Source organism: Gymnoscopelus braueri, assembly GCF_963280865.1.
Source record: "Gymnoscopelus braueri genome assembly, chromosome: 22".
Taxonomy (NCBI): domain Eukaryota; kingdom Metazoa; phylum Chordata; class Actinopteri; order Myctophiformes; family Myctophidae; genus Gymnoscopelus; species Gymnoscopelus braueri.
In genome coordinates this window covers 8,688,143-8,711,360 of record NC_137624.1, presented here as the reverse complement: position 1 = coordinate 8,711,360, position 23,218 = coordinate 8,688,143, and the positions used below count along the sequence as shown (strand labels likewise).

General features: G+C 43.8%; 1 protein-coding gene across 1 annotated transcript; it reads left to right on the top strand.

Moving 5' to 3' along the window:
- The first annotated feature begins 1,708 nt into the window (after positions 1-1,708).
- Positions 1,709-23,186, top strand: LOC308078380 (uncharacterized protein). The gene is made up of 14 exons (XM_080419521.1): positions 1,709-1,782; positions 6,324-6,615; positions 6,890-8,601; positions 8,997-9,446; positions 10,931-10,970; positions 11,489-11,634; positions 12,705-12,737; positions 13,895-13,981; positions 14,914-15,117; positions 15,910-16,089; positions 16,390-16,602; positions 18,156-18,275; positions 19,283-19,423; positions 21,812-23,186. The coding sequence occupies exons 2-14, from the start codon at positions 6,336-6,338 to the stop codon at positions 21,881-21,883; spliced, it is 3,678 nt and encodes a 1,225-aa protein (XP_080275647.1). The 5' UTR covers positions 1,709-1,782; positions 6,324-6,335; the 3' UTR covers positions 21,884-23,186.
- Positions 23,187-23,218: the final 32 nt, after the last annotated feature.

The window sequence follows — 23,218 nt, the reverse complement described above, 5'->3', positions numbered from 1 at the left end:
TCTGCTCTGCAGGGAGTGTGTGTGTGTGTGTGTGCACAGTTTTGCTGAGATCAAGCCAACAGTGCTGGAGATTAGCTGTACACAGAATGACAGAATGACACGCGGATGGACGGACGGACGGATGGACAGGGGGACGGACAGGGGGTGTCATACTCTCTCGCCATGCCTTCGGCCTGGCGGAGATAATAATAATAATAATAATAATAATAATAATAACAACAACAACAACAATAATAATAGCATTCTATTCTTATTTTTATTTTATTCTACTAAAAAAAAATATATAAAAAACGTATAATAATAATACATTAAATAGAGGGGGGAAAAAGGAAACAGTTTGCCAGTCCAGCAGTCATTTGAAAAGGCGCTTTCCACATCACCAGCAGCAGGCGCGTACGGTGGGTTCTAACGTGGACCGGGCAAGATTGTTAATGACTCCCCCCTTCCCCCGGCCCCCCACCCACTGCGTCGTGGGCACGATTTTTTTGCTTAATTAATTCATTAAATGACCATAAAACAACATTAACAACACTCTACCCATCCCTCAGTGTGTTCCATCCTCAAATGTTTTACTTAAGTAAAAGTATCAAGGGTTAGAAAACTTTTTTTTCACATTTGAAAACTTGTGAAATGGGACCTTCTGCATAATGAGTAGCCTACTTTTACTTTTGGTACTTTAAATACATTTTGATACCAATACTTTTCTACTTATACTCAAGTACATTTTGAATACCTTACTTTTACTTGTAACAGAGTATTTTTACATCGCAGAATTGATACTTTTGTTTAAGTAAAAAAAAAATTCCACCAATGGTATTCAGTGCATGCAGTGACTGTTAGTGCACACAGGACGAGGGAGTCAAGGGACACAGCATAGCGACCCTTCATTTCAATAAGGGCAGACAGCAGAGCCAAAACCTGCAGAACATGTTTAGCACAGCCATAGAGATCAAGACTTGTTTATTAAAGGCAATTAGCATGTCTGGCTGGGGCCGCTTGACAATGGGAACGGTGGGGTGGGCGGAGGCTGCGGAGCTACTGCGCTGGTAGAGGAAAAAAAAGACGATTTTTTTTTTTTTTATATATATAAAAAAATTGGGGAGCAGAGTTTTCCAGACCGGGCCATGGCTAGCCTGGTAAACACCCCCTCCCTCCGGAAATCTCATGCATTGCATTGCATTTGGTTTCAGGAAGGAGGGTCTGGGATTGCTCACAGAGTAAAGCTGCCCGAACCGCTGCGCATACGAACCAATCAGCGGCTGCTAGGGGCGGGATCATCCAATCACCTGCCTAGTAACTTGAAAAAATGAAACTCCGTCTGTCATCGATTCTGCGCCCGAAGTCTCAGATGCAAGTACGCTGTGAAACAAAATGTGTGTCGCAAGCTTCTTCCATTTGACGGAGTGAGGTTAGGCCATGGCCCCATTGGCCTCTATGACGGTACGCCCCTGACCAGCAGGCTGCTACTACACAGCCAAAATAGACGATCTTTAAGCTCACAAAGCATCGCTGATGCAACCCGCAGTGGGCTTGTAGATCGGCCATTTTCGGCATTCGACACCGTCGTACGGACGGACTGTAAATCGAGCGCATAATCCGCTCTGATGTCACGACACTGGCTGGAAGGAGGAGGAGCCGAGGAGCGCTCCGGTCTAATCCATACAAGTGGGTGGGTGGGGGCCTGTGGGGGGGTACGGGGGACCCGACCCACACGAAAAGATGGAGATGATGTGGATGTGGACGCGACCCACCCCTTTATTCCACTGACACACAGCCAGGCAGGTAAGAAGAATCCGAATGATGTCAGCTCTCGTTTATTGGGATTTATGTCTAAAGATGCGACGGGGGAATTATAAACACCCATGTGTGTGTGTGTGGTATCGTTTGTAGCCTCGGATCAAGACTATCGTATGATGTATTTGATCGATTTTTACATTTTTATATCTCGATACGAAAGTAAAAGTCAGGCTCGATAATATACATCTATGATGGTCTTTTGATCCCAGGCTGTGTCGTTTGTATTGACTGACTGTCGCTCACTGGTGGCACTGGTCACCTGCGGACTGGAGCTTTAATCTGGAGGATCTCATCCTCTCATAGTGGAAAAGGGCTTTCAATAACAGCCTGTCTATGTCTAAACGGTCCGTTTGGACATAGACAGACAGACAGACAGACAGACAGACAGACAGACAGACAGACAGGTGACTGTCTATAGCTACCGTCGTTCTGTCCGTTTTGTCAATGTGATCATGAAACGGATGCATTCTCAGGCCTATAGACGTGCAGCTCCGCTACAGCCAGGGCTGTGCAGGCTGTCCCGCGTTGGAATATATGGGTGACAGTCAGAACAAGGCGGGTGCGGATGAAATGTATCCTGCCGACCAAGACGGCCGTCATAGATGAACTTCAACCTGGTGTTTGCACTTTTCCCCTTTTTGGCCCGTACATCTACATAAGCGTTCAAATTTCAAATATAAAGTGATTACCCCATGGCCACAGATGTTAAAATGATATACGGGTTCTCAAAAGTACCTGTATATTCCGTATTGTACAATAAAAAGTATTTTAATCCGATCGGCGGCCATTTTTTCATAGTGTTATTATGTATCAGAGTGCAATACACCTCCCAACCGATAGGGTCAAGTAGTAGAAAGCATGTGGAGAAAATACGAAGAACATGGCCACTGATCGGATTAAAATACTTTTTATTGAACAATACGGAATATACAGGTACTTTTGAGGACCCGTACATAATTGTAACATCAATAGCTATGAGGTAAGCACTTTATATTTGAAACTTTAACGTTTATATAGATGTACGGGCCAAAAAAGAAGAACGTGCAAACACCAGGCTGAATTTCATCCATGACTCATGATATGACAGTCATGTATCAGGGCTACAGTAGGCTAGTACTACCGTAGGCCTATGTGACGACAACAAGGGAATATTAATGTATCATCAAAAGTCGTTATCAAGAACAGTTCTGTCGCGGGCTGAGCTCTAGCATAAACGACAAGGGGCTCGATATTGCATTTTGTTTTTGTGTTGTTGTTGTACCCTAGTATAGGCTTGTCATTTGTAATAATATGTCAGTCCTAGGCTACACGACAGGACATACATTTAAACGCATCCCATCACTAGGCCGTTACGCCTTCATAATAAAAGCACTTGCCTGATGCAGCCAATTGTTTATGGTTTGATCTCTATTAGTCCCCATGGAATGATGTAGTAGAATAAACATATAGACCCAATGTAACCGATATGCCTATTGCCTATTGACCGTGTGTGTGTGTGTGTGTGTGTGTGTGTGAGTGAGTGAGTAGGCCAAATGTCCCCAAATATATAGCGAAATTTGAGAAACAGACATTGTGAGGACCACCAGCATAGTCACATATGCTGGTGTTGCACACCAAAAATAGCCGATCTACAAGTTCACAATGCATTGTGCACTGTGACGTGTTGTAGAGCTTGAAGATCAACTATTTTCGTTTTTCTTGTTTCATTTGAAAAATGGCACACATCCGTAAAAAGGGAATTTGTAGAATTGATGCCCCAAAATATGTGTGTGTGTGTGTGTGTGTGTGTGTGTGTGTGTGTCTGTCTGTCTGTCTGTCTGTCTGTCTGTCTGTCTGTCTGTCTGTCTGTCTGTCTGTCTGTCTGTCTGTCTGTCTGTCTGTCTGTCTGTCTGTCTGTCTGTCTGTCTGTCTGTCTGTCTGTGTGTGTGTGTGTGTGTGTGTGTGTGTACTGTCTATCAGTGTAAGATCAAGCTTAGTTAATGGGCTAGTAAATCCCCCACCCTGTGGCTTTCGCTGTAGCCTGGCAGATGGAGGTGCAGTGGTAGTCACGTACAGGCGTGACTGTCCACTGGTCCCTACAGCCAAGCCATCTGTGGCCTGACTAAACCCTCGGATCCGCCGTGTACATTCATCTGTGGGGCCATAGGGCAGTGGTTCTCAAGCTTTTCAGGCTGTGACCCCCCAACAAATTAACTGGGGACCCCCCCTCCCACCCTGACAAGCACTTTGAATGTAGGAGTTGAGGCATTACATTTCGTTTGACTCTGTTCCAGAGAATACAATTGTGAAAATGTCAGATCTACATGCTAACAACGCCTTGCGTTTGTTGTTAGCATGTATGTAGATCTGATATGTTCTGCTTTTTTGCTTCTTTCTCAGGTAATATTTCACAATTTGGCCAATTTTCTTTATTTATTATTGTATAGTTTTTATTGTATTATTGTATATTGTATTTAATTTAATTTTAGCGGTATTAAAAAGGTCTTAAAAGTCCTTCAATTGTCACTTTAGAAATGTGCAGATACCCTGTATACACTTATTACAGTATGGTGGTTTGTTTACTGATGAGTGAGAAAACAATGTTGCACATTAAGAAAATCATCTGGGGACCCCCCTGAGGGTCCTGACCCACAGGTTGAGAACCACTCAGTATCCGTTGTCATTCCTGTAACCCTGACATGTACAATTACAGTATGAGTGCTAATTTAACTAAGGGTGTGTGTGGTTCCATTTGTACACCCTCAGAGTTATAAATGGATAAATTAACTCTCAGGATGTACTGTATACAGTGTATCTGGCAGTTGTGGCCTGCGCTCCGATTACCATTTCAATTTCATGGGTATACATTAACCTTTGAACTGTGTGTAGCTTATCTGGACAGGCTACAGAGCAAAATACTATTTATTTATTTTGTATACATATACATATTTTTTTCCAATCCTATTTTCTTCTCCCAATTTAGTCACTATGCCAAAATTAAGTCATCCCCACACATTTCTGTCTTGCTACTGCTGTTGTGTTCCCACTGGCTCACCTGCCAGTAAGGAGCCCGACATAGCACCTCTGCCCTACTCCTCCCTTTCAACACCCGCTGCTGACAGGCGCCGCCCCAGCCTGCAGTCGTTAAATTGTCACTTTCGAAATGTGCAGATACCCTGTATACACTTAAACCGTATGTTGGTTTGTTTACTGTTGAGTGAGAAAACAATTAAGCTAATGATCTGGGGACCCCCCCCCCCCCCCCAAAAAAAAAAACCTGGGGGTCCCGAACCACAGGTTGAGAACCACTGTCTTAGATACATACAGTATGTGTATCACTTAGATGGGGACATTTAGTATTCAGATGAGCAACCTATGCATCTCATTCTGTCAGGTCTTGTCCAATATGAAAGCCCAGTCCCTCCCACTCTGTTACTGCTGCACCCTCCTCCTCCTCCTCCTCCTCCTCCTCCTCCTCCTCCTCCTCCTCCTCCTGTCTTTCTCTCTGGCTGCACTTTGCCATCTGCCATCTGCTGGGGTGAATGTGAATCAGATTAGAACACACACACCCAGATGGATCCCAACACTCCCCTGGCAGTCTGCATACAGTATTTATCTACTCTACTGTATGTCTATTTCTTTGTTTAGCGTACATAACCAACTTCATGCTGTGTGTGCATTTGTGTGTGTGTGTGTGTGTGTGTGTGTGTGTGTGTGTGTGTGTGTGTGTGTGTGTGTGTGTGTGTGTGTGTGTGTGTGTGTGTGTGTGTGTGTGTGTGTGTGTGTGTGTGTGTGTGTGTGTTGGGGGTGGATGGAGTTTGGGGTCTCTGGCTAGCTACAGTATGGCTTGTCAGCTCACTAAATCATGGGAACGCAGCATCAACCCACTTAAGGAGCAGCAAAACCTGCGGAAGTGAATGTTACTATTGCTAACAAGATGGATCTTACAATTGAACTGGCCTTCCCAAAGAATGATGACATTTGAATTCACCAAATGTACTAAAATGTAACTTTAATTTAACTCTTGTGGCGATTGCCAAGTAAGCACATCCGTTTCCTCTCCTGGACACAAGGCTCTTTGGTAGAGGTGTGCATAGTTGAGTTATAGCACCCTCTTGTGGGGACAGTATTGGACCGCTTTGCTGAAAATGTAACTGAATCTGTTCCTTCATTTTTATGCTTGTTATGCTTGTTGTGCCATGAACTAATAACTAACTAACTAACAAATTTGACCTGAGCTGATAATGATAATTATTGTTTCAAAACTGCTCAAACTGGGATGCAAGCTAACATTGATCTTGGTCAAATTATGTTGCTTTAATGTTATGGTAACAATTATGTTAATAATGCTGCTAAATGTTTTTGTGAACCACAAATTACAAGAAGCAGCATTCATGTTTTCTATTACCATTACAGATCTGATTGTTATTATCTGCCATGCGTGACCCTCTTGAATCATTATAACTCTACGACGACCTTCATTTCACCTTTAACATCTGTGAGTGATTTTACGATCTTCTGTTTGCATTATTCCTCGTTTTCCACAGACAGAGCATGTCATGAGCGGCGTTTCCTCGGGGACACAGCGAGCATGTTCTGAGAGTCAGAAGGAGGGTCACACGCCAGCCATGAGCCACGCGCATCAGGATGAAGGGTGTGGGGGCACAGGGGAGGAGCACAAGGCCAACCCCAGGACCAGGCAGCAAAATGGGACCGCGGCAGGAGACGCTCCCCCCGTCCGGAGGTCCTGGAGACCCTGTCAGATGCTCAGCCCGGACGGAGAGCCAAATCATCATCATCATCATCATCACGCCCCGCACCACCACCATCCCCCCTCAGGTAGGCCTGTCACGATCATGACGTTTTAGTTGACGATCAAATGTCATACGAATAATTGTCTTTTTGGCATTGAACATTGGAACATAGAAATAATTTTAAAAAGCGTTTATGTTTGCCTTTTAGACATTGCACAAGGCTATATACTTTTATAATAAAATTACACGTTTTTCCAACATGGAAAACGATTCTCTATTAATTATGCAAAATCATTAGGACTAGCTCAAATAATTGCCATCAGGCGATTATGTGATAACTGTGACAGGCCACCCCACAGGTCGAGGCCAGCCACGGCACCGCAGGAAACAAGGCCCGGGACCAGGTCAAATCCATGGTCAGGTTCAAGGTCAGGTGCCGTCGCCGACCCAGGTCCCATCCAGGCAAGACCAGGGAGGAGCTCCGGAAGCTGAGGCTCGGCCCGTCCAGCATCCTCGCCCCGGGGTGACCCGCTATCGCCGCCAGGGCGACCCCAACCCCAGGGTCCAAGTTCACAGACAGAGGCCACCGGCCAGAGAGGTCGAGGATCCAGCGTCATCGTCATCGCCGCAGCTGCAATCGCCTGCTAAAGAAGATGAGAGCGGAAGTCTGGCCGAGGTGCGACAGCCGCGCTTGTCGCACGCCCCTTTCGCGGACCAATCGCTGGACAGGGCGTCTCCTAACCTGACGCCTGTCGCCATGCTCACACCCACAGAGCACACACCCGACGCCCCAGCTGCGGATCTGCAAACCCACAGCGACCTCCCGCCCTCTTCTTACGTGCAGGAAGCACACCAGGAGAGCAGAGAGGAGGAGAAACAGCCAGAGGAGCATGGGCAGGAGGAGGTGGAGGAGAAGGAGGAGAAGGAGGAGAAGGAGGAGAAACGTTTGCAGGGGGAAGACAGAGACTCATGCTCAACCACAGCTTACTCCGATTGTAGCCATGGCAACATGGAAATAGCTCCCACGAGGAATGAAGACGAGGTGGCAGCTGAAGGGGCGGTGCCCGAACAGAGGGAGGACGAGCCTGAAGAAGAGATGTATTTGACAGAGGGTGACGCGGTGCAGGGAGAAGAAGCCACCGATCTCTGTTCGGACACAGAGAGCGCCGCGTCGCTCAACATGGACGGCCCTCTCCACAGCCCACCTCCCCTCTGCTCGCCCACCCCCCCATCGTCCCCGGACACGACTCTGTTTCTGGACCGGTGCGGTCAGGAGCCCGGCTCAAGCCCCAGCCCCGGCCCCGACAATGACACGTTACCCGAAGACGATGAGGAGGGCAGCTCCGAATCCTGTACACTGTCCAAGTCCTACACGGACTCCTACCCGAAAACCTATGCAGACTTTTATACGGAGTCCCACCAAAAATCGGCCCCTGAAACCGACAGCGAGCCGCATGCAGAACCCTCCGTGAAATCCCATCCCGACTCCTTCCCCGAGCCTCTGAAGACCTCCTATCCAGAGTTACTCAGAGAACCTCGGAGAAGGCCTTCCAGAAGGACCGAGACCAGTGAGGCGCACCAGGAGACAAACAAACAGGGGAATGTACTAAAGAGGGCTCCCGTTTCCCCAGTTGAATGTCACCCACACGCTGTCAGACCGGGCAGAGACCGGGGTTCACACCCGATCCCTACTTGGCAAGGGCGCTCCGTCGGCTGTAGGCTGCACCACTACGACGGCCAGTCTGATGGGGAGAGCGACGACGCTGATGGAACCCCCAGCAGCTTCGGGACGGTCCCTGGGCAAACGCACGAAGACGCCCGAGTGAAGAGCTCTCCGTCCGGGCAGAACGGCTCTGAAGAGGCCCAGGATGAGCAGGCCAGGGTGGGTCTCTCCGGGGAGGAGTGTGTAAAGGGCTCTGATGGGGATGCCATCAGTCTGGCTATTAAAGACATTAAGGAGGCCATAGAAGAGGTAAAGACTAAGACCGTACGCTCTCCGTACACCCCTGACCAACCTATAGAGCCCGTCTGGGTGATGAGGCAGGAGGATGCAAGCACACAGCATCACAGTGTGAGTATGACCTCTGAACTGGCCATTTACATATCGCTGCAGCTGACAAATATATTTTCATAATCGATTAAACACTTAAGCCCTATTTTATACTTTCAAACTTTTTGAACATTTGAAAAAATATTCTGTCAATAAAAGAAAGTAAAAGTATAAAGTAAAAAAGGAGTTAAAAGCCAACAAAAAATACCTAGTAAATTGAATGAACAGAGCTCATTATTCAATACATTTTCTTACCATGTAAAGGTAGTCTTTTAGCATTTTATGTCTGCATTGTTGTATTGATTATGTTGCAAGGAAAGTAGACAGTATGATGACTGATTGCATGCATACAAAAATAATAATGATCAGTGTTTCCCTTTTATTGTTTACCCCCTCTCTCTCTCTCTCTCTCTCAGCCCGTTTCTCAGTCCCCCTCTCAATCAGTGTCCGAGTCACCATCTCACTACACCCCAGCTCCGTCCCAGGAGCCTGTCAGTCCGGTCAAGGCCGAGACGTCCAGAGTTCATCAACACCAACAGTATCACCCACAGAATCAGCACCACCACCAAGGCCACCCGCCACAGCAGAGGGACTCTGCGAGGCCCCCACGCCCGTACACACAGCCACCACATGCAAACTCACTGCCTAATCAGCAGCATCAACAGCAACCGCAGCCACGTCAGCAACATGATCCACGTCAACAGCAACAGCAGCATCGTCAACCACATCAGCAACAGCTACAGCAACAACAGCAGCAACATGAGCAACTTCAACATCAGCAATATCAACACCCACCTCCACCACATCAGCATCAACAGCTGCAGTCACAGTCAGCACCAGTGCCACAGCAACCCTCTGTTCTAGAGGTAAGTACAATGAATACAAGAACGGTCGGTACAACAACCTAGTCGGACATGGTCAAATCCGGCGTCCTCGGAATGGTCGCCACCAGGTATTCCTCAGCTTAACCTCAGTAAAACTATGCCTAAACCTAACCTTATTCCTAGACGTAACCTCAGTAAAACTATGACTAAACCTAACCTTATTCCTAAACTTAACCTCAGTAAAACTGTGCCTAAACCTAACCTTATTCCTAAACTTAACCTCAGTATAACTGTGCCTAAACCTAACCTTATTCCTAGCCTCAGTAAAACGAATGCAAGAATACAAGAACCAGGCCCAGGCGGCTGGCGTAGAGGTCTGGGCACCTACAGTAGGCTCAATGTAGCCTGACAGTGCGTCGGGGGTTCAAGAACCCCTTGGCGAGCGTTCCTCGAAAGAAAAAAAAAAGGGTGCAACTAGGTTGTTGTACCGACACAATTAATACGCCGTGGCTCTGTAGGAGGCTAGCTGTGTTGAAGAGAGTCTGTGTGTTTGTCTGTCTGGGGCTTACATTGCAAACCGCTGGACCAATCCGCGCCACATTCCTTTGAGCATGCTGCCAGTAGGCCAAGGAAGTACCTCCATGTGAACGTTTCGGTAGCACTTGCTATGCATCCCATGTGTATAACGCATTATATACATACTTATAAGGCATTATAATCTGCTCATAACCCTGTATAATCAGATGTATAAGAGCTCATAAATAATCATAATGCTTTATAAGCATAACCATAACACATTATAAAGCTTATTATAATGACTTATAAGTTCAAGTATAAATGCATTGTATTATGCTTATAACACGTGATGATTACAGTTATAAATATTCATAAGTGCTACCAAGGTTTCATATCGTCTATGTTGGGTGGAAAACCTCATATGTCCAAAATTGTTACCTTTCACAATTCTTCGCGCCGTGTTCCGAGCTTTTAGATCTGCTACTTTTGCTACTTTTGTGTGACGCTGTAGTATGATCAAGTAGGGCGTTGATCTACGAAAAAACATAAAAAGTTAGAGTATGGAGATAAGAGGTTTCTGCCCGACAGCAACGATATGTTTTCTGGTTCAAACCTGCTGCCGAGCCAACCAAATGAAGCTATGAGAGAATGAACCGGAACAGGAAATGGGTATGCCACCTTCTGGAAACCTGGGACTACAGTTATGCACGGAGCCTATACTACTGCGAGAGCCTTGGTTTGCAATGTGGGTCCACTAGCAGGACTTTTAAATATTTATTGTTACATCCTATTATACAAGCACTGTATAAAAGCGTCAAAGTATTGGGTTTTGACTCCTCGACATTGCAGCAACTCATCATCTTGTTGTCTGTATTAGCACCTTGAGTTTTGGCCATGATGTGTTTGACTTGACTTTGAGTTGATACCAACCATTTTGCACTTGGACATGAATGACATGTTAAGTTCACAGAGACAATAGACAGATTATGTTTGTATTCTTCTCTCCTCAGATTCGCAGATCTCTGCCCACATTTCCCACATATGTAGATGGTAAGTGACATCAAATGCATACATCTTCCAGTTCACCTCCACTTTCATACGTTTGAACTGAATTATTTTCTACACACTTTATAATGTATTCGTTCATCCGTTTATTTCATTGTGTATGGCATCCCTATTTTGGACACAAGTTTTCACAAAAAAGCAAAAATAGCAGGTGTGCAAGATCACAACACGTTGCCATGTAACGCGTTGTAAGCTTGTAGATCGGGTATTTTATGTGCATTACATTCACCCTCACATTCACACACCAACCTGCTCATTAGGAGCAGTTAGGGGTTCAGTGTCTTGCTCAAGGACACTTCGACACTAACCTAGGGGGAGTCGAGGATCGAACCAGGAACCTTCCAAATGGCTGCTCTACCATGTGAGCCCCTTCCGCCGCAGTTTGTGAATGGCTGAATGTATTGTACATTGTATAGCGCTTTGAAGACAGGTGCTACAGTATATAAATGCACCATTTACCATTTATTTACCATTATCACCCTATGCATGTTTGGCTTTTGCAGTCCCTGGACCATGTGATCCTGATGACCTGATTGATGGCATCATCTTTGCTGCCAGCTATCTCGGCTCCACCCACTTACTGTCGGAGAGAACGCCCACTAAGGCTGCCCGCATGCAACAAGCCCAGGAAGCTATGAGCCGAGTCCGGGTGAGAATAAATCCTAACTTGGTGAATGAAAAGTATGGGCCCTCGATCTTGTCACAACTTTTCCAGGAGTTTGTAACAGGCTCAAATGACTATATTGCTGATACTGTATATCAGACGAAAAGGCCATACATTTATATCGTCTCGGTCGGGTGGAAACCTCATGTCCAAAACTGTTAATTTTCAATAGACACATTGCAAACCAAGGCTCTCGCAGTAGTATAGGCTCCGTGCATAACTGTAGTCCCAGGTTTCCAGAAGGTGGCATACCCATTTCCTGTTCCGGTTCATCACAGGATTCGTGTTTCGAGCTTGTACATCTGCTACTTTGATACTTTTGTGTCACGCTGTAGTACGATCAAGTAGGGCGTTACTTTACGAAAAAAACACAAAAAGTTCAAATATGGACAGCAGCGATATCTTGTAATATACGTATATTTAGTGATTTAAATGGTTAACATTGAGGATGTTGCTGTGTAGTCGTGATGTTTTGCACAGCACGCCCGCAGGTCACAGTAAGCACAACAACGGACTAGTAAGGGAGACATGAGGTGATAATAACACATGCAGCATGTCTGTGTCTACAGGGTGACTTGTGTCACGCTGATGAAGGGGAAACTTTTGATGATGTTCGCTTCACGAGCCTCTGGCACTGTCTATCACAACTGTGATAGACAGTGACTCACTCACAAGCACGCGCACGCACGCGCGCGCACGCACACACACACACACACACACACACACACACACACACACACACACACACACACACACACACACACACACACACACACACACACACACACACACACACACACACACACACACACAATAGTGACTTAGCCAATCCTGTTTTGTCCTCCCACCCAGAACTTAATTTCAAGTGTTGCATTGATTGCGCTCTCTCCCTCTCTCTCCCACTCTGTCCCCCCCTCTCTCTCTCTCCACTCCCTCTCTTTTCACTCTCTCTCTCTCTCTCTCTCTCTCTCTCTCTCTCTCTCTCTCTCTCGCCCTCTGTCTCTGTCTCTCTCTCCCCTCGCTCTCTCTGGGTCGGTCTGTTGTACGTCTCACAGGCTGCTCAGAAGCAAGCGAAAAACAGGAAAAAGGTAAGATAACTTTGGATGCTCTGTCTTTGCCTAAATGTCGACAATAAAGTTCCTATTTATGTGAATGAGGTGCTTTGCATACTGAAATATGTGTATTCATGCCATGGGGTACGCGTACACTGCACTGGCTGGCTAGATTGGCAGCATAACGATTCATTTTAACAGCGATACGATACGCATCACGATAAATGGTTAACGATACGATACATGAACGATATTGGTTCATTCATGGCGATACGATACGATTCAATGATTTCAAATCGATACAGTAACTATTTAGCACAACAAATAAATCTGTAGAGTGCAGGTTTATTAAAAGAAAATGTATTATTATGGATATAAATAAGTAAAAACGGCGATTCTCTGGCAAATACATGGATATTGTATTTGAACACATATGGACAAACTCGCACCTTGACATGAGCACAGAGATTACACACATTTATCGATAAACCAAGTGTAGCGATATGGAATGGAAACGTTTTTTCTTCTTAATTTTGCTAAATACAATGCACAAGTACCGATACAATCGCAGTTACTAGTATCGTTACACCCCTAAGTACTGATGACAAAACTGTCTATATTGAATTATTTCTTAAATCATTTGCATAGTTTTCTTTAATCCAATTTTGAAAATGTCTGACCTAAAACATGGTTCCTTAAAGAGGATGTAAGTTTACTGTAGATGATTACTTAATTTAAGACAGCTGTTGAATGATGTGCACCCCATACTCATCTCCTCTCTATTTGTTAACCACTTGAGCATCCAATTTTTGGGGCGAACGTTTGGTGAAAATAGATGACCTACTGTACAAGCTCACAACCTGTTGCAACGCGACAGGTCGTAAGCGTGTAGATAGATACACCTAGTACAAAGCCCTGAGGGATCCCACTCAACTTGTAGAAGAGATTTGGTGTAGAGGGAAGAATCTAGCGTACCTACTGTACAGTATATGGACAAAAAGGTACAGCTTGTGGTTCTGCTACTTTTGCTACTTTTATGTGACGCTGTAGTATGATCAAGTAGGGCGTTCATTTACGAAAAAAAACACACAAAAAGTTCGAAAATGGCGATAAGAGGTTTGTGCCCGACAGCCACGATATAGGGTTTAAGAGGTTAAATGTTACTGTGCTCCACTCTCTGTATGTCTGCATAGAGTCCTGACGGAGAGGTTGCCTCCTCTGCTGAAGTGGACCTCTTCATGTCCACACAGAGGATCAAAGTGCTCAACGCAGACACTCAGGTACGAGAACATTGTGGACCTTCTACAACACACGCCTTTCCTTGTGGCTTAGCCTTCTTAAGGACCATAAATATAACTTTGAAACGGGGGGCTTGTGATGAGAGGAGTCCCTTCCCATAACTTATATGTCACTTGTTTGATACACTTGCATGTAAATCATATGCATTTGTATGATTACAACTGTAGCTATATGGTTGTTATAATGAAGTTATTATTATGAATGTATTAAGAATGATACTAAAAAGAAATATGGTGGAATTTCACAATCATATGTTGTGAAATAAATGCTCATGTTTTGTGCATTGCAGTTTACATGCACACACATCAACATTGCAGCTACATTGAGAGATTGTTCACCTTGAACAGTAAAATAAAAGTATATATAAAAACATATTCTGTGTTTATTTTAGTTTTTAAGTCTTTTATTGTGTTGCCATGGCTATGATTTCATTTCACTCTTTGCCAATCAGAGTGTAGTTCTTGGAAGAACTAGCCAGGAAGGCTGAGAATGATGAGTGCTGTGAATTCTTCACCTCTCGCTAGAGTTCTCAAATTCTGCCCGAACCCGATCCTACCCGACCCGATGTTTTCGGGCCGGGCCTAAAATGTATGCTAATTAGTTGGGCTGGGCCGGGCCGGGCCGAGCCGAGCCTCGGGCTCCATGAAAAAAGAAAGTTTTATGAACAACTGAACACGTGAAGCTGCCATTTCACCAACTATATATTCGTTCGCTCACTCTGCTATAATTTGAGCCACTGGCGCTGCCTACTGGCGACCATTTTTTCCAGATTTTTTCAGATTTTCAGGCCAAAACTTTTGGTAATTGTTTGGGCCGTTAGGACCCAGTTAGAGCCGGGCCTTACTTTTCAGGCCCGTTGAGAACTCTCCCTCTCGCCCCTTGTCATTCCCCTGGCTTCCTTCCTGCTGAACAGGAGTCCATGATGGACCTGCCTCTGAGGACCATATCCTACATAGCAGACATTGGCAACATGGTGGTGCTGATGGCCAGGGGCAAGATGGTACGGTCCAAGAGTGCCCAGGACAACCTGGACAACGCCACGGAGGAGCACGCCACCATGGCCCATGACGACAGACGCCAGTACAGGATGGTCTGCCATGTCTTTGAGTCCGAGGATGTGAGTATTGCTTGTGTTGCTGTGAGTCATCTGTTCATCTTAACCCATTCAATCCGGGAACGCATCTGTGTCATTTTAGATTTGAGCCATAGCCATAATTTTTTATTTAAATCTGATATTTTTGAAAAATCGTGAAAATGTGTGCAAATCTTTGAATATATATATATTTTTAAAGCTAACATTTGTAACTCAAACCTTTGCTTCTGGGGGGGGTCCCTGGAACAAAATATTTTGAGATGGGGACCAAATAAATATCCTTTTGGGTGGTCCTTGACATGAAAAAGTTTGAGAACCACTTACAACAACATATACCGTTTTCAGAAAACTGTTTAGAAGACATTTGTAGATGGATTGAATGGGTTAAGTTATAATAACTAATTTATCTAAATGTCTGTCTGTCTGTTTATCTACCGACCTACTGTACCTACCTACCTACCTACCTACCTACCTACCTACCTACCTACCTACCTACCTATACCTACCTACCTACCTACCTACCTACCTACCTACCTACCTATCTACCTACCTACCTACGTACATACCTACCTACCTACCTACCTACCTACCTACCTTATACCTACCTACCTATACCTACCGACCTACCGACCGACCTACCGACCTACCGACCTACCTACCTACCTACCTACCTACCTACCTACCTACCTACCTACCTACCTACCTACCTACCTAACTACCTACCTACCTATACCTACCTACCTACCTACCTACCTACCTACCTACCTACCTACCTACCTACCTACCTACCTAACTACCTACCTACCTACCTACCAGGCTCAGCTGATAGCTCAGTCTATAGGACAGGCGTTCAGTGTTGCCTACCAGGAGTTCCTGCGGGCCAACGGCATTGACCCAGAGGACCTGAGTCAGAGGGAGTACAGCGACCTGCTCAACACTCAGGACATGTACAACGATGACCTCATCCACTTCTCCAAGTCGGAGAACTGCAAAGATGTGAGTGCACGTGATACCGTAAAAACACAGCAAAACACTGTTGCTTTAGAATATTGTCGCAGTTGGGGCAGAAACTTCCATCTCCATATTCTAACTTTTTGTGTTCTTACATAAATTAACGCCCTACAACATTTTTGTCGACTAAATCAACTGTGGATTTAGTCAACTAAAACTAAACTACTAAAAGTAAAACATTTCAGGTGACAAAAAAAAAACAGAATTTTATTCAAAAGACTATGACTAAAACTAAATACAAATTTGCAGTCAAAATCAACACTGCTCTGTGCTGTTCTTCTGCAGGTTTACATAGAGAAGCAGAAAGGGGAGATGCTAGGCGTGGTGATAGTGGAGTCGGGCTGGGGCTCCATCCTGCCGACGGTCATCATCGCTGGCATGATGCACGCCGGGCCGGCAGAGAAGTCCGGTCGGTTGAATATCGGAGACCAGATCATGACCGTCAACGGGACCAGTCTGGTCGGCCTGCCCCTCAGCACCTGTCAGAGCATCATCAAGGTACACGGCGCACTTATTTTGGTGGTTTCCCTTTTTTTTGTTTTGTTCAGTTAGTTGGGCCAGGTTAAGCGCAAAACTATTGTAATGAGGCTGTAAATGTATCCAGTTTGATTGATTGAATACTTTATTAGACACGAGGTACAGTCATACATTTGGGCTAAAAGGATAACACAAAAAAAGTCCAGGGGACTTGTTTCCATTGTGGTCCTAAGTGACTAGAGCTCCCAAAAAACAACCAACAACTTTAGGCTGAAACACAGCAAAACACATGGCTCATGTGCACCTCTAGATGGAAACACATGGTTAATTCCTGCAGACAGTTTCAGTCAAAGCTGGGATCTGCCCAGCAAAACATTTATAAGACAGACCTACTGTAGGACATTTGTTCTCAAAGTGGGGTCCGGAGACCCCCAGGGGTCCTTTAGGGAGTTCCAGGGGGTCCCCAGCTAAATGATAGGTAGTTAGGAACCAAATGGACCCTTATGGGTCTGTAACTCAGAGAGTGTACAAATGGACCCTAACGGGTCCATTTGGTTCCATTTGTACACTCTCTCCATTTGGTTCCATTTGTACACTCTCTGAGTTAAATTAACATTGATTTTACAATATAACTTGGGGTCCCAGAGATAGAAATGCCATTAAATGGGGGTCCGTAGCCTAATAACGCATAAAATGGTTGAGAAATGAGAATCACTGCTAGAGCCGTAAAAATCTTCTCTTATGGGGGTCCCTGGCATATCTTTTCAAATGGGGGTCCGCAGGCTAATAAGTGTCAATTTGGGGTCCTTGAGAACCACTGCTCTTGAGAGAACCTTGAGAACCACACTCTTCTTTGTTTCTTTATTTTATTACAGCTGTTGGCCAATGCAGCCACAATCATCCACTGTTACAGACATTGATTTGTCTGTGCCAGCCTTCCTGTTATTGACCTGTTCTGTTATGTCTTCCTTTCTTATCTATTCCTTTCCCTATTCTAACTCTTTTTGTATCTACAATGTTGAGAACTCTGCACAAAAAAACTATTTCACACACTATTTTACCCCGTGGGATCTGACAATAAAGTTGATTCTGATTCTATTAAGCGAAGTGAGGATATTTATATTGTATAAAATCCACCATTCAAAAGATTTGATATCCACCTTCGAAACCACCTACCAAATCATAATACTATTTATATAACAAAGGTCACACAGGCTAGAATTGGGTTATTTTAGACAAATTGAATGACAATGACAAAGCATTTTTGTACGTTATTATATTTAGCATTTGTGAATTCTTCATATCCTACGAAATCCTTGTGTGTCGATTTATGTATATAATGTATATATTTAAGTATATAAATGATACATGCATCTCCCACATTTTGACTTTTTATGTGTTTTTCGTAAATGAATGCCCTCCATCATACAAGAGTGACAAAAATAGTGAAAATAGCAGATCTACAAGCTCACAACGCATCGTGCATTTTCAGTATTTTTGGGTTTTGTTGTACATACAAGGTTTCCACCCGACAGCGATGATATTCAAGTCTAGTTCCGTCTGCCTCCCCTCAGGGTCTGAAATCACAGGCCAGGATCAAGCTGAACATAGTGCGGTGTCCTCCTGTCACCATGGTGCTCATCCGCAGACCTGACCTCAGATACCAGCTGGGCTTTAGCGTACAGAACGGCATTGTGAGTATGGGCTATCATAGAACGCTACTGAAATATAATTATACAATGTCAAATAATAATTGGGTTGGAATATAATATACTGAGAGAGACGCACACACACACACACACACAGAAAAAGACAACTTGCCGACAGCAAATTGCACTTGTAGTTATACGTTGCTTGGTAGAATTACACAGTAAAAACCTGAGTATTATTTTAACTCAGAAAGTGCTTTACAGGTTTCATTTTTTGCACTCTACATTCCTCTCAACCTCACCATCAATTAAAGTTCAAATGAAGAAACAACAACAGTATGGAACATCGCAAGAATTCAAGCAATCATGGCAGTCAGGCTGTTCCTCAAGTTCAGTCACAGTCATGCTTGCACAGCTTAAATCTGTACTATCACAGGAGCAGGCGTCATACTGCCAAATTTAATGCAATATCATTGCAATGAATGGTTTATCTTGTCTGACTGAAGTACAGTATATTTCAACTTGAACATGATTTTTAACTCTCACTTCAAATAAGTGGATTGAATTGGTCACAACACGACAATATGTTTGCTGTTCAATAGATACTAAAATGCTCTCATACTGTGTATCTTTACAGGGAAGTGAGTCACATGATGTCATGAGTCTTGGCATTTGCTACATACTGTAGACTTGTTTTACAACTTACTGACTTGCACACTGAGTCAACATACTGTATTATGTGTATTCAAGTCTGTCAGGCACCATATTGGCTTGGTGGCCTGCTGTGTCTATTCATCCAGTCAAACAACAAATTAAGGAAATAGGAATCTGAAATATTTTTTGATTTCTCTCCATTGTCCACCAATAAAGCAGATTTACCTTAACACACACACACACACACCCACACACACACACACGCACACGCACACGCACACGCACACGCACACACACAATACAGTACTACAGTATACATTATTGGTCTGGCTGTAACTTTTGTCTATACCAGAAGTTGTTTATTACAGTGAGTAAGCCCTATGTGTTTTTTTCCACAGATCTGTAGTTTAATGAGAGGAGGGATTGCAGAGAGAGGAGGGGTTCGTGTGGGTCACCGCATCATAGAGATCAACAGCCAGAGTGTGGTGGCCACGCCCCACGAGAAGATCGTCCACATACTGTCCAACGCTGTGGGAGAGGTAGGACCATCCTAGTTATCGTACCTCTTACCTCAATAATGTAACTTTTTGTGTTTTTTCATAAATTAATGCCCAAGGCTACACTTGATCATACTGCAGCGTCACACAAAAGCATCAAAAGTAGCAGATCTACACGTTCGAAACGTGGTGCGAAGCAACACGTTTTGAGCTTGTAGATCTGCTACTTTTTATTTATTTTAATCCTTGGAAAAAAGAGGTTTCCGCCCGACAGAGACTATTCATTTATAATTGGTGGTTCCATTCTTACAAAATGTTTTTTAAGTAAAATGAATACGACATTTGAGTTACAGACTAAAGTGCTCATCTTAAAAATTATTAAAGAAATTATTTACATAGAAACTGGGTTTGCATTTCATGAGAAAGCAGCCTACTACAGTATATGTCACTAGGGTTGTCAGTTGGAGATCCATGCCATTGCCAAACCGCTACCAGAGCCAGTGTCCTCAAGAGCTGCTCTCAGCAGTGATCAGAATCACATTCACCCAAACTCCAGAACCACTGTGGCTGTACTCACTGCTTTAGCCAACATGTCACATAATCATTTCCAATCTCTGTCCTTTGAACTGGCATGATGGAAAACAGTCAATTACTTACGTCAATGGTTCAACGCCAATGGAGACCCAGGATGACTGCTACTTTTCCTCTCTGCTGGTTACTTGACTGCATAGACCAGTGGTTTACAACCCTTTTCATAATCAAGGTCCATTATTTATTCGGCATTTGAGCCACGGACCACCGTTTGATGAGATTTAGACTCTCAGACCCAAGCCTTAGAATATTCCATGCTGTATTGATGTTGGTACCAATAGGAGAGATGACAGGCAAACGTTGATCAAAATAACAATTCTTTAATTAAGTAATGCAGATGTTTAACAATAATTTAACTCTTGAGAGCGTAAAATGAAACCAAATGGACCCGTAAGGGTCCATTTGGTTTCATTACACACTCTCAAGAGTTAAATATAAGGGTCCATTTGGTTACCAACTCCATCATTTACATTTACCACCCGGAATTCTGGCACCGAGTGCTGCTGCTATTTTTGAATAGCCAAAAGAAATGTAAAAATCACACCCTGTGTGAAGTGGGCGGTGTCTTCCTAGCTAACCACAATACTGAATGGAGTCAACCAATATATATGCTTTGATCTGAAAGAGCCACTTAGTGTCAGCATGTGTCTTGCTAGCTAATCACAATACTGAATGGAGTCGATCAATCATGTACAAAAGATAAATACATTTATCTTTTGTAAAACACACTTTATGATGGACAAAACCATAACTTAAAAAAAACAATAATTTGGTTTTATTTAAGTTATGGTTGCTTATATAGGGCTATGCACATGTGTCATGTGACACTGGCCAATCACAGTCCTGAATAGATTGTGATTGGCCAATCACAGCGCAGGATAATTGTACAAATTTCCAAACCTCACTTTTAGGGCCGGTTTCACTGCCCAAGATATTTGTACATTTTTCCAAATCTCACTTATAGGGGCGGTTTCACCGCCCAAAAATCACACCCAGTGTGAAGTGGGCGGTGTGGTCATCACGGTGATGTAAGAAGTGATGTAAGAAGTGATGGAAGAAGTGATGGAAGAAACCATGGAAGAAACCATAACTTAAAAAAAGTTTTTTAAGTTATGGTCCTATTTATAGGGCTATGCACATGTGTCATGTTTCCCTAGCCAATCACAGTCCTGAATAGACTGTGATTGGCCAATCACGGTGCAGGGTTAGGGGGGTACATTTTTGGCCAATCACAGCGCAGGATTTGGTGTGCAAATATCCAAACCTCACATATAGGGGCGGTTTCACCGCCCAGAAATGGCACAGATGCGTTCCCAATGTTAATGGGTTAAACCTGATAATTTCTTGCTCCGCCTCCTCCTCTCTGCTCTGTGCTGCTGCCCTATGAAGTTTTGCAATCCCACCGCCTCCCCAGCATCCACCTGTGGGCTCTGTTTCTATATTTCCCTTTGGAGTCTTAATGTATTCCCTCTGTAATATCTATTGGGCAGATCTCTTAATTATAAATGTTTCATGCTTACAGGGAATGAACAGAGACAGAGCCCTGAGGCCAAACTATGCTTCAGATATCTATGCTCAAATATTTTAGGCTCAATTAAAAAAATGTTTTAATTCAATCCAAGAGTTGTCTGACCTTAAGTTATAAAGATGTTCTGCCTTTTATACAACCAACTTTGTTGAGTGAAGCTATGGTACAAAGTTATTTAAACTACTTCAAGGAGTCAGTAGTCTGTTGCGGTTCATGAATCAGAATGGAATAGAACAGACTTTATTTGCACGAATGCATTCTTGCATTCTTGGTGCTCAGAATCATTCATATTGCGTTTACCTTTTCTCCAGATCCACATGAAGACCATGCCTGCAGCCATGTACCGTCTGCTGACAGCACAAGAGCACCCTGTGTACATCTGACCACTCACACAGTAACAGCCTCCCTGTTCACTTACTGTACCTAGGAGATAGTACAAAATGGTTCCATTTGTCTCCCTCAAGACAGCGGTTTGAATCCCGTTTAATTTGATCCATTACCATTTAGATTTGATGAGAAACAAAATGACCCGTTTTCTGTATCTTGTTTGATATGACACACGTTCAAGTTGATCTCATCAGCACTGACTTGCCTTAATCTGTACAGAATGTCATCATGTGAACATGTACGGTAGAGCTACAGTATGATGCAGGTTATTTCACCAGGCGGAGTGTTCATGTTTTATCATGTATAACCAAAGACAACAGTGAGTTATATTGTGCATATTTAGGTGGCTAATAGAGTAAATACTTTTTTGTTTGTTTGTTTCATTTAAATAGTTATATTAATTGAATGTAATTGAACAAAAACGGACCTACAAATTGCCTCTTTTGGGGTATGTCTACCGTCTACGTGTACATAGATTTACACCTCTCAAGTGAACTCTGATGACCGATGACGCTGCATTTTTGTGCACATGCAAACATGCCAAACAACCTCTGAAACCTTTGTGGTCTATTTGATTTTCACAGTGTGAACATAAATTGGCCTTGGTACGCTTTGCATTAGTTGGGTGTTAAGCGTCCCACGGTCCCAGCGATTCTCAAGTTTGTTTTGCAAAGCGCTGATTTTGGTTCACTCGAAGTCTTGCGTTACATACAATGTTTTTATTTAATTTGCTAAAATGCGTTTCACCCCGCAGCCCCCGATTCCCTGGCAACCTTTGCAAGAGAAGATATTCCATGTATTGTTTGAGCAGGGCCGCAAACCCTCCTGGATTCTGGAGGAATCTCCTCGATTTCAATCTCCTTGAGGACTCCTTAATTGTCATTTCTCCGTGATTTGGTATCATTCTCCCAAAATTCACCAGAACACAGGAAATGACATCTACTCTGTTAAAAGGTTTCTGGGGAGTACCCCCAGACCCCCACTTGAGGGGTGTGGTCACTGGTCAGTGCATGCAATCATACAGAGATATTCACGTTTAAGAAATGGATTATTAAAGATGGTTCTGAAATTGCTTCGGTCATCAAATCAATTTCTGTAGGCCTACTTTTTGCTTTTTGATGGAGGAAATTTTGAAATGTACCAATCATGTTCCAATTAAGCAAGCCTGATAAAAGTATAAAATCTCCCAAATTCACCAGAACACAGGAAATAACATCTACTCTGTTAAAAAGTTTCTGGTCACTAATAATAAACTCCTTAATTCTCACAGTCGGATTTTGGCAGGCCTGTGTTTGAGAATGACTGACGGACTCATGTCAGCTTCCGTGGTT

Coding starts and splice junctions, on each gene's coding strand:
- LOC308078380 (XM_080419521.1), top strand. CDS start 6,336: ATGAGCGGCGTTTCCTCGGGGACACAGCGAGCATGTTCTGAGAGTCAG. Junction 15,118..15,909: donor ATGTCTTTGAGTCCGAGGAT/GTGAGTATTGCT, acceptor CCTACCTACCAG/GCTCAGCTGATAGCTCAGTC. Junction 16,090..16,389: donor AGTCGGAGAACTGCAAAGAT/GTGAGTGCACGT, acceptor GTTCTTCTGCAG/GTTTACATAGAGAAGCAGAA.